The sequence below is a fragment of the Orcinus orca genome, chromosome 4 (assembly GCF_937001465.1).
Source record: "Orcinus orca chromosome 4, mOrcOrc1.1, whole genome shotgun sequence".
In the NCBI taxonomy this organism is placed as follows: Eukaryota; Metazoa; Chordata; class Mammalia; order Artiodactyla; family Delphinidae; genus Orcinus; species Orcinus orca.
Genome location: NC_064562.1, coordinates 5,336,451 through 5,349,155, shown reverse-complemented (window position 1 = coordinate 5,349,155; position 12,705 = coordinate 5,336,451). Strand labels below are relative to the sequence as shown.

Here is a 12,705-nt window from a genome sequence, read left to right as displayed (position 1 = left end):
GATAATTATAGCTACATGACCAAATTTACAGAGTATTTATTTTGGTTTAAATTTAACATCAGTATTTCAAACATATAAAGTATGATATTTTAAATGAGAAATAAAACTGTAACTTTAGTCTTACTATGGTTAAATAGTTAAAGAAGAAATACTTGATATTCTAATAAGATGCATTTTGAGCATTCTTTTTATTTAATTGATCATTCTCTTTTCCAACTAATCTTAATTGATTTTATTTTTATGTAGTCTATATTTAAATCGATCATTACCAAACAATGTTTAAAAGCAAGGATGGAAAGTATGCTTCTTCTTTTGACTAAAAGTAAGGATTGTTCTTTAATATGTCCTACAATGAGATAGCTTTTTTCAATCTTATACATGCAAGTTGTGTATGCAATGCGTTGGCAAGTTCTTAAAATATATTTCTTTACTTCTAACAGGGTAAAAAGATCTATTATTTGTTGCCAGGGTTTCTTGGCCCAAATCCAAGGCAAGATGACCTTGTCCTTGAATAAAACAATAGGATATTGCTTCCTCTCAGGCCTCTGTTAGCTAGCACAGTGGAAAATCTCCCCAAGAGATAGTAAGAGATAGTTTATTTCATCTCGGGAAATATATCTGTCATAATAGACAAAATAAAGATCAGATAAAGAAGAGGTAGAGTCTTAACCCAAAAGAGGTGTAACTTAACACCTATGATTAATCTTGGTGCTATTTTCTACCCTGCTAAGGAAAATGCGTCAATCAAATTATATTAAAAAGACACTCTACCCAATGTTTACAGACAAGGTCAGATTGTCATGGTAGGATGAAAGCAATTTTTTCAAAATTGAGTTTCCTTGAATCTTTTCTAGTTAAAGACAGGAGGGGGTGGGAGGGAGAAGGAGGTTACACTCCTTCCCTGGATCTTCATATTATAGTCATTAATTTGCCAAGTGTCCTAACACCTTCCTCTCTGTCACCTGTGTTGACCTACTCTCGCTGACATAATCTATTCCAATAGTGATGATCTCATTGTTTTTCTCATAACCTTCCAATTCCTTATATCTTTGGACCCTCACTTGCTATTCTTCCATCCTACAAAAGCCTTCTCTATTCTGTACTCTTAACAGTTGATAAAGAGTTCTGAATTCAAACCATATTCTTCACACCTGGTATGAGGAAGGGGGAGAATTCACTCCAGATACGATGTCTCATCTAACCGCAGAGACCAAAGCAATTACAACAATTAATAAAATGAAGAATTACATATTAAGTGGCACTAAATCATTACTCAGAGGAAGCAGAGATAAATATGAACAGAAACAAGGAGCAAATGAAAGTCAAGCACAGAGCACTGCAGGCTGAAAAATCGGAAAAGAAAAGGGGCCCTTAGCATCTGTAATCAGAGCACCTTGTCCTAACCGAAAAAAGCACAGTTGGGAAAAAAATATGCTCCTAAGCAAGAGAATGTAGATGACAGAGGTCCTCGGTGACCAACAGGAAGTCAGACTCATGAAATGATGACTTGTGGCTACAGACGAGCCAGGCCAGTGTGGACTTCAGAGAGGTGGTCGTGAGCAGAAGTCGGGCTCCATGGCAGATGCAGACTCTACCAAAGCAGAAATGGGGGCGTGGAACAGCCAGGCTCAGGGCTGCCCACGGAGCACAGGTGGCCACGGTCAGGCCGTCTGAAGTTACAAAGGGAGCAGAGGACGTTGAGGCATCAAGTTTATGCTTAAAGAGTTAAGCAGCAATTAAAAATGAGAAGGTACTAGGCTTCCCTGGTGGCGCAGTGGTTGCGAGTCCGCCTGCCGATGCAGGGGACGTGGGTTCGTGCCCCGGTCCGGGAAGATCCCACATGCCGCGGAGCGGCTGGGCCCGTGAGCCATGGCCGCTGAGCCTGCGCGTCCGGAGCCTGTGCTCCGCAACGGGAGAGGCCACAGCAGTGAGAGGCCCGCGTACCGCGGGGAAAAAAAAAAAAAAAAAGGATAGTTTTATAAAACTATTTTTTTAAGTTTGTAAAATAATTTTGATCATGATATTGTTGCCCTTTTATATGAACTTGGAATGTCACACATACCAGGAAAAACAAGAGTAGCCAAAGAAAAGCAAGCATGTTTTTCAAGTCGTGTATTCCAATAATTCACAGCAGCCCTGATAAGTATACAATCCAAACACCTGATTTAGACTAAATCTAGCCACGGAAGGAGAAGCAGTACAGGGTGGTGGTTAAAGCAGGGCTGTGAAATCAGACACACCTGGGCTCCAGTGATGGTTCCACCACTTACAGTCCTGGGAAAAAGGTATTTTTTAATCTCGCTACGCCTCATCTTCATCATCTCTGAAAAGGTGATAATAAATCTTTCTTTAAAGGGTTGCTGTGATAATTCAGATAATATGTAGTACATAGTGCCTGTCATACAATAAGTGCTCAATAAATGATAGCTATTGCTGTTTATTCCCTGCATTCAAGTAGGCATTTTCTTACATAAACCACTTTTTAAAAATCATCATTTCATCACGACTGAAGTCTCATTTATTGTGAGTACAGCGCACTACATATATCAATAATTTCTATAAAATGTGCAAAGGAAAACTAGATGATCAGTTTGATAATACCAAGTTGATTTATTTTAAGTGATTCATGTAAAAAATTTACAAAGTTTCTAAGTCATCGTACATCGCACAACTTTCAAAGGCACGCTGAAGGCACCCTCCTCCCGCCAGTTCATCTGAGGTGGGCAAAAAGGTGGGGGGGGGCGGGTAGAACACGGAAAACAGCTGGTAAGTGGAGCAATGGCCCTTTCCTGTCACCCCCAGGTTTTCCGCAACTTCTTAAGCCTGTGCAACTTTTCTTGTGTAACATCTATGAACACTCTGTGCCACTAGTGTTCCAGAGCAGTCTTTTTGAAATGGAGTTTTAGCATACATTTTTTAACGTTAATAATCTCCTTTTATTGTCGAAAGCCCCCAAATCACAAGGCTCCCCTGGAGACGGACTGAGCGCCAGGCGGCAGTGAGAACAGAGCCCAGCGCTGGGGGCCATCTTGGCGACGCACAGGTGTTCACACCTGGCCAGGTGGAACCGCCACAGGGAGGAGAGGTGACAAAACGTATACAAGGCACTAGTGTAAAGGGTACATGGGGCTTCGCTAACCCAAATTCATTCAGATGAGAAAGTCAGCAGTGTTTACTGTGCACCTATTAAGCGCCAGCAGCGGAGAGAATGCACGGCGCCCCACAGGGAAAGAATAAAAGCCCGTGAGATCTGAAAGATTCTCACAAAGTAGAAAAACTGAGTTTACCCCTGCTCAACCACAGCTTCAAAAAAAGCCCCCGATTCAATGTTGTTCCTTTTAGTATCTCCCTCACTTCCGTAGTCAAAGCCACTTAAAAAGCCACAAACTTCTCCAAGAGGCGAAAATGGAAGTTATCTGTGACGTTACCAAACTTCACGCATTTAAAATGAGCTCTGACATTATCCTCGTAAAGCCTCATAGGTCAGAAGAGGGGTGTCCCACTCATGTTTGCTCAACAGCTCTTTACTGAGTCACCTATTACGTGACAGCCGGGACACTGTTCTCCTGTTCACCTCCTGCATGGAATTAAAGTCTTAAAGGTCTGCTCATTAACCAGCAAAGTCTACATAACCAAAGGCCTCATCAACAAGGACCACGCAGCAAGATCCTGAGGGTACCAACTGACAACCCTGCCCCAGAGGATGATCTGGGCGGCGAACTCCAGGACCTCAATTGGTAACAGAAATATGGTGGGAGATACCACTGACACGCTTTCTAGATATCACTTGACTCAAAGCTATTTTAGGGCTAGGGTTACTTTTGTCAAAGCATTACCCTGGAATTCACTAAAACGTAAAGCACGTGTCAGGAAATAAGTACGCTTTACGGGACAGGCATCCACACACTATTTGGTATTACCTGGCCCAACTGCTCCTTTTCATAAATCTAGTCCTACTTTTTCCTCCCCCGCCAGTAAACTATTTTCTTTGTTCATTAAAATTATATTATTATTAATTTCAGTACCCCCCTCCCCCCATCCTGAGAAAGGACATGTGAAAAAGGTAAACCAAGGGCCTGTGATTTGAACTTTGCTTCTAAGGTTCCTCAAGTGCAGTTTAAGTAACACACCTCACTGGTCCCTGAAAAAATCCCGAGTGCAGAGGAGCTTCACGTCAGAGGCCCTGTTACTAAAGTCTAACTAGAGTAGAACTTCTCTATAACAACCTTTCTTATTAGTGAAATTAAGTATAAGGCTGGTCTGCTTTTGGATCTGATCCGAAGAGATTTAATTAGCGAGGTACCACAAGAATCTCATTACGAGGGGGCTGGGCTCCAAGCCCCGCATCATAACACGCCTGCAACACAGCCACTGCCCGGGAACATCCCACCACTCTCTGGGCGTGCAGGGCGATGCCTTATGGGTAGCTTCATCTAAGAAAACCTCTCGGATTTAGTTAACAATTTTGTTCGTGATGGTGAACAAAACCAAATTAGATCCATAAACCTAGGCATCTAAATATTCTAATTCATGGCCTTCCGTCTATAAATTTTCAAAGCCTCAGCGATTTATCTCCATCTTCAAAGTTTAACATCTCAATCTTTTTAGCATACATAAAAGATAATTCCTGTACCCTAATAGAGTACTTGCTAGAGGCCAGAATATAAAAATAGGCATTTAAAAAATACTTAGACTAATTACTATATAAGCTGCCTAAATATATGCATTTTCATTTGGGACATTTAAATATATATATGAGACACACACATATGAATTAGTGTGATGGCAGAAAACTTCCAACATGGTGGTATAAAGGCAGCAAAGTGAGAATTCACATTCCTAGAACAGGAGGCTCGGACTTGGTATTAACCATAGAAAAGTGTTTCTCACAAACAGCAGTAGCTGCCTATGGGATTTCAGCGTGACAAATGCAGAGCTGACTCATGGGATCAATTATAAAGAAGCAATACTTGTGGCATGAAAACAAACAAAAAAATTCTGTGTTCTCGTCACCTGTTAATTCCTGTGAAGAAGTCAGATGAGTCCCACTGATGGCTTTATTACCAAATCAATAACCGAAGCTCTCCTCCCTCCTTCAAGCCTACATGTGAATTCCGTACCACAGACGCCTGTGCCCAATAACCTTTTCATGATCTCTCATTAAATTCAACGATACAGATATTTTTAAGAGACTATTCGAGTGCTGAGTTAAAGCTGAACTGCCAAGTTTTAATCTCTGATTATAAAAATCAGCCGTCCAGTGTGTCACAATGTTTGTGATCTTGCTTTAAATGGACTGCTGGTCTTGTTGAAAAAAATGGTTAAATCACAACAGAATGGGAAGAACAAGCCAGCTGTAACTTACCCTCCCTCCTCCAAGCAGACTCTCAGACCCTCTAGAAAACATGCCTCCCCTGAAGAGACACAGCGATCATCCCCATTTTAAAGCCGTTCCCTATGACGCAAGGTGGAAGCACAGCGGCATTTGAGGTACTTACTGAGTGTTTCTCCTGCTGGCCCATAACTCCATGGTTAGCTGGGATTGCTAGTGGTTTCATAATGAAGAAACATATGCTGGACTGAACTTACACATCATGTACCAGTCTCTCACGGATGCCAAGTCACCCTTGACAGCACTGAATTAAAAGAAAAACGAAGAAGAAAGAAAGAAAAAAAAGAGGAGGAGAGCCAGCTGCAGCTTCAAGTCTCACTACCGGTGAGCTGAAAACCCTCATACTTGTGGACCAGAAAAGGGATCCGCACGACCCTGCCGGTCTCCATTTTTATAACGCTGAAACTCTAGCCATCTCCGGCTACAACGAGACTGAGGAAACCTTATCCAGCTCTCAGTCCTCCCGGAGAACAAGATCATTTCTGAGACCGAAGAACGAGAGGCAAAAGAAAAGGGGGAAAAAAAAAAAGCTAAAATGGCTGACTGCACACAGACTCCCCTCCAAAAGGCTTCCCAGAGAATGATCTCGGTCAGGGTGGTGGAGGAACCGGTCTTCAGCATTCAGCCAAGCATTGTTAATACTCTTGTCTCATTTGCAATCACACATACGGACCCCTTCGACCAAGGAAGAAAGGAGAAAGAGAAAGAAAGAAGCGTGTGAATCGGGACCTCCTCCCTGGCTGCCAGTGATGCTGACGGAGCGGTGACCAGTCATCTCTGTCCCACTCCACTAACCAAGTTTGCACAATTAATCTCGGCGGCATGACACTGATGGACATTTGATCTAATGATGTCTGTCCCTTACACTCAACACAAGCATGACTGCCAGCAACAGAGTCACTAACAGAAACACGGCACATGCACACACACAATCTTGAGAAGCACGAGTCTGAATGCAATACACCAATATAATTACATTATTGTGCTTACTTTGGAGGACCATGGCTGCAGGCAGTTGGCATAGCAACGCACAAGGAAAGCCATTTCCTGGGTAGAGAGAAAGCTTCCTTTTCTAAATAAAAAAATTCCTCTTAGGAAACAGGCGGCATTGCTGCTTCCTGCAGAAAGCAAGACACTGGAGTCTGTCTCTTAACCTGCAAGGCTCACACTCAATGCAGTTCTAGTGATGTAAGTGGATTTCTCTCTCGCCCTCCCTCTCCCTATATACACTGAAATATTCAGCTCAAACGGTACACACATTCCTTAAGGCTCGCCCCCTCCTCTACTTAACCATTTCACTCATTAAGGTAGCAATGGACAATTCAGATAAAGTAACGAGCTCTTGCCTGTCTTTTATCAGCGGCTGTAGGTTAAGCAAGTCTCAGAGGGATGGAATCCATTGATTGCTGACTCCAAATAATCTCTCTGAAGACAGGGTGGGAGAGCAGAGCAAGGACTCACTTGAACAGCTTTGAACTAAAATATGATTTTTCACCAAGGGGAAGAAACAGGGATGGCTGTGACCTCGTCCCCACCCTCGAGTATCACCGTGCTGTAGGAAACAAGTATCCACCAAAAATTCACAAAATGCAAGCTTTGTATAAATTTAGAAGGTGTGATTTTTCACAAACACCCATACACACACTCGGGCACACACACCCAGCACCTTGCAAATTATATCAAAATAAACCCACTCAGGTTTTTTATAAAAACCAAATCAAACTTCTTTTAGAGGTAGAAAGTTGAAATTTAATAAGGTTGTGTAATTCTACCACACTGAATTCCACTCGGGTTAGTAGGTTATTGGAAAAGACAGCATTACTGCTGACATTTTAGCTTGGAAGCCCTGGTCCGGTTCTCATGGTCGCATCTATCTATAAACGGTATCCACGATCGAAAACAGCGATGGAAAATCTAGCTACTTGAGTACCTGACTTTGGAGCTGCCCGTACCCGCTGCTCCCTAGGCTGGCTCCCACACCACTTATTCTCTTTCCTCCCCCTGCACACCTGAAGGCAGCCAGGCCCTCCACTTCTCGATCTGGCATCCTTCTACCCCCAGCATGCCCCTTCTACCGACTTCTTATATCATCCACTCAACCTCTCGCCCACAACTAGAGGTTCTCCACTTTTTTTTTTTTTTGCGGTACACGGGCCTCTCACTGCTGTGGCCTCTCCCGTTGCGGAGCACAGGCTCCGGACGCGCAGGCTCAGCCGCCATGGCTCACGGGCCCAGCCGCTCCGCGGCACATGGGATCTTCCCGGACCGGGGCACGAACCCGTGTCCCCTGTATCGGCAGGCGGACTCTCAACCACTGCGCCCCCAGGGAAGCCCTCCACTTTTTAATATGTTCAGGTGTCTCCCGTCTCAGAAACAAAACCAAAACCGGAAACCTTGCCAAGATCCTACACTCTCCCGTGGCTACTGTCTGACCTCTTCCCCACTTCACACCCAAACCTCTGAGGAATCACCTACTTTGGTTCCGTCACTCCCTCACCGCACCGCCCTCTCAAATGAAGGACCACCACGGTTCTGTTATAATGCCTGAGACGTCGACCAGTCACCCTTAACACCCTTGTCCGCATCCGATCCGTCACAGTGTCCCACTAATTACGTCTCTACCTTCCCTACAATTCAGATTTCTCTCCATCTCCGCTGCTACCATCCCACTCCAATCATTATCTTTTGCCGCGAAAACTGCAAAAGTCTCCTTACTGAACTGTCTGGATTCAGTTCTAACCTCGTCCACTCAACCCATTTGACAGACTGCCTCTGAGATCTCTGAAAAACTAAAATCTGGTAATTTCATCTGAATCCTCTGAGCCCCCTTTTCCAACCCAGACACACGCATGGCTTCCCACTGCTCTCAGCGCACAGACTACAACTCTTGTGGTATCTGCAAGACCTGCGTGTCTTCAAGACTCACCCCACACTCAGACCCTCAGGTAACCTCAGCGGCTCTTGCTTCCTTGAAGGGGCAAGAGGACCTTTTCACGTGTTATTTCCTCTGCCTTGAACTCGCCCTCACCCTCCCCTTTCCTGATCGACTCCTATGCCACCCCTCAAAACCCACTGGTGAAACGCCCTCAAAACTACCATCATGTTGTATATCACTCTCCTGTCATGCCGTGAGTTCATGCTTAATCACGAACTTATGTGCAATTAGTGTTTGCTTTTCCCCTGCTACACACCCCTCTCCTTGATGGCTGACACCATGCTTGCCTGCGTGCCACTAGACTTGCAGTGCATAGCACGCTACGTGCTGTATACAATCAACACTTTTTGAATGAATGAAACCCCCAGTGACTGGGAATGGACATTAGCAAGACCATATATGATCCTGTAAACCAGTTCCTAACAAAAAAAGTCCCAGATATTTTTCTATAACAGACGAATGAATTATTTAAAAGTAAACAGTGCTGTTCTTTGACAAAGGGAAAAGGCAATATAATAGAGCAAAGAGAGTCTCTTCAACAAATGGTGCTGGAACAAATGGACATCCACACGCAAAAAGCATCATCATCACCTAGAAACAGGCCTTACGCCACCCACAAAAATTAACTCAAAATGGATCACAGACCTAAATGTAAAACGCAAAACTGCAGAACTCCTACAAGATAATAAGAGGAAACGTAGACAACCTTGAGTATGGTGATGCCTTTTTAGATACAACACCACACATGATGCGTGAAAGAAATAATGGATAAGCTGGATTCACTAAAATTAAAAACTTCTGCTCTGGGGCTTCCCTGGTGGCGCAGTGGTTGAGAGTCCGCCTGCCAATGCAGGGGACCCGGGTTCGTGCCCCGGTCCGGGAAGATCCCACATGCCGCGGAGCGGCTGGGCCCGTGAGCCATGGCCGCTGAGCCTGCGCATCCGGAGCCTGTGCTCCTCAACGGGAGAGGCCACAACTGTGAGAGGCCCGCGTACCACAAAAAAAAAAAAGAAAAAAAAAGGTAAAAGCTAGAAGCAACTCAAGCGTCCATCTATGAATGAATGCATAAACAAAATGTGGTATACACATATCAATACAATGGGATATTCGGTCTTAAAAAGGAACAAGATTCTCTAACGAGCTACAAGGACACGCCTTGAAGACACTGTGCTAAAGTGAAATGATTCAGTCACAGAAAGACAAGCCCTGTATGACTACACTTCTATCAACTTCACAGACAGAAAGGAGAACGGTGGTGGCCAGGGGCTGGGAGAAATGAGGAGTCATGTTTAATGGGTATGGAGTTTCTTCTGGGAAGATGAAAATGTGCTGGAGATGGATGGTGGCGATGGCTGCATAATGAGGTGAATGTACTTAATGGCACTGAACTGGACCCTTAAAAACGGTTAAAATGATCAATTTAAATGTTATGTGTGTTTTACTACACATGCAAATAAAGCCAATGGCAACTCAAGAACTAAGTGATCAAGCGGCACAGCTTTCACCCATCCAGCCCATGCCCCACAGGCCCACGCGACAGAAACCTGTCTCCAAGGTGAAGTCAGGTCACCTCCATGCTGATGGCGGCCGACCTTTTAGGGGAAGATTTCGCGTTGCTCGTCTTTGCAGAAAAACCTGTCACCTCTCTGGAGGAGGAGACTAACCTCATCGGGGACCCTGAGAGATGAGGTCAGAGTCACACATCCTCAGGCACTGATGCTCTTCTGTGCTGAGACTGGTGAGATTTCTCTCCCAACCTGGCTCCACGCCTACAACCTACACATTGCAAAACTCATGACTGCAGTACTGAAATTTTACTATCCCTACTACCTTGTACAATGAAATACAATTATACCAGGTTATGATATGCCAAACATAAAATACGAACCGAAGATTTAAGAGAATCCCATATTACAGATTTTACACAAATAAGAAAAAAATCACCCTTAGGCTGATTTTGGTTCTATTTACCCTATTCCTTAACCATCTAGATTCAGCAAATAGCATTAAATAGATCCAGCTAGAAAAAGGACCACGTAACAGCCTTCTGCCTAAGAACTTCTAGTGACTTCTAAATTATCAGCAACAGTGACCCAAAGGATAGATCATAACACAATTCAAGACATTACTTAAGCCTTTCCATGCTAAATTTAAACCCATCATATTCATTTATACTTTTTTCCACCTAAAGTATGCCCTTTTTAATTACTATGAAATTGAGAAAAATGGTCTGTTCTTCTCAGTAATTATCAACCACATTTAGGATTAATACGTGTTTATTTATGTAGGGCATCTATAGTGTTTATCCACAGATCTCCAAGTGCTTTGCAAACATTTAATTAAGCCTGGTCAGCACCCAAGGAAGCAGTAGAATAATGGATTTGTCCTTTCCCAGAAAAATTAAGTGTATGAGATTATAGAGTTAGTAGTTTGGAAGAGCACAAAATAGAACTCCAGGTTTCTCATATAATTTACTTTATCCACTATACGTATGTTGATTGCTTTCCCTCTTCTCCCTTCCCCAGAGGAAAAACTACGGAGGTTGGAGAAAATCTCTTGGAGAGGCAGGAAGAATTTATTCTTCAATATCTGGAAACATAAAATTTTACAAATTTGAACCCTAATGTTTTATTGTTCATCAGAGAAATGACATTTTAAAGTGCTATTTTCTACACAACCACACCAAACCCACTGAGCACCAAGCCAATGCAAAACTGTGCAAGGTACGGTCAGAAGTTTCACTTCTCTTTTCCTAAACCCAAAACATCCCATTAGTATTACGATTTCTTTCTAAACAAAACAAAAAACAAAACAAAACAAAAGTTGATTATCTGACAAATTCTTCCCACTGTAATTCATCCCTACATTTCACATAACCTGTTTCATCCTCGGGTGAACTTCAGACAGGTCCCCCCACACCCCCTCCTCACAGAGGAAATCGGGGCTAGAATTTTTATTTTTTCTACTCTGACCAATAAAAAGGTACTTCAGGTTCTTTATTTAAAATAATTTAATTACGGAATAAAATGAGAGACACCAACACTGTGCCTGATACGTAATAACTGTTGAATACACATCTGAGTTTAATTTAAATGAAGGCTTTAGAAATACTAGGAACCATTACTTGAATTAGCACTTAGAAAGATCGAATTGTGAGTCCAAAAAAGATCACCCAGATATACTCTAAAGATATATTCAAAGAAATCTTTAGGCTATGTCTTTAATTAAAAAAACCTGTCTGACAACAAACTGCTTATGTTGCACCTGACTCATAACTGGAGAACTAATGTAACCTGTCTATAATAAATACGCCCACTATTTACATGGGCCACGTTAGAAGAGAACGATTAAAAGATGGCATGAAATGGGGAGTTCCCTGGCGGCCCAGCGGTTAGGACTTAGCGCTTTCACCGTCATGGCCCAGGTTCAATCCTTGGTCACGCCCCCCCCCCCCCCCCGCCAAAATAAAGATGGCACGAAATGGAGACATGCAGAAAAACAAAGAAAAATAAAGAAGGCTGTAAGCGAGTAAGAAATTCCAACATACAGAACGGGGCTTTTCAAAATGCACAGACTTTAACAGCTGATTTCACAAAGCTTACCTCATTCCCAAGAACCTGTTTTAACGAGACCAGACTTCACCTCAAAATGCTCAGCCTCAGAGGGGAAGTCCTTGTACACTGGTTGCCAATCATTTCACCGCTTTGTCTAAGGACGAGGCCTGAAAGTGGGCTCCTGACTTCAGTATTTCATAGAGTACCACTCCAAATATAAATAGCAATTACTGGGCTTCCCTGGTGGCGCAGTGGTTGGGAGTGCGCCTGCCGATGCAGGGGACATGGGTTCGTGCCCCGGTCCAGGAAGATCCCACATGCCGCGGAGCGGCTGGGCCCGTGAGCCATGGCCGCTGAGCCTGCGCGTCCGGAGCCTGTGCTCCGCAACGGGAGAGGCCACAGCGGTGAGAGGCCCGCGTACTGCAAACAAAAAAGCAATTACTATCTTTATTACTAATTTGGCATGTAACCTATTCCCTTATGATTAATATGTTTGCACGAGCACAGTAGTTAATTATCACTCTTATTTTTATTTAACAAAAAGAGAAATACTGACCACAAACTGGAATGTAAATTAGCTGAAAGCAGGGACCATACAACATTTCATCTCATATTGTCAAGGATAAAATGTTTTGTCTCTCGTACTTAACACACAGTAATTGCTCAAAGAATAAATGCATAAGTAATTCCACTTACACATTTTCAAGAGTAACCTGTGAAGTAGTATAACACCAGCTTTATTTTAAGCTGAGGAAGCAGACATAGGATAGTTGTGCAACCATGAAAGATGTCCAATTTGCTTACTGACAAAATGAGGTGTTTTA

The 12,705-nt window shown here is 43.2% G+C and overlaps 1 protein-coding gene across 11 annotated transcripts in view; it reads right to left on the bottom strand.

The window, feature by feature from the left end:
• RAPGEF2 (Rap guanine nucleotide exchange factor 2) overlaps positions 1 to 12,705 on the bottom strand; it is a 245,375-nt gene that overhangs the window by 86,406 nt on the left and 146,264 nt on the right. Inside the window, exon 1 of one of the 11 annotated variants that reach the window (XM_049709005.1) lies at positions 6,383 to 6,517. The exons of 8 other annotated variants lie outside the window; for them this stretch is intronic. In XM_049709005.1, the coding sequence (XP_049564962.1) occupies positions 6,383 to 6,436 (54 nt within the window). In that variant the 5' untranslated portion in view covers positions 6,437 to 6,517. Of the gene's footprint in view, positions 1 to 5,365; positions 5,423 to 5,498; positions 6,103 to 6,382; positions 6,518 to 12,705 lie in introns of those variants that run through there. 2 more of the 11 variants (XM_004266155.4, XM_049709006.1) reach the window with 2 other exon arrangements.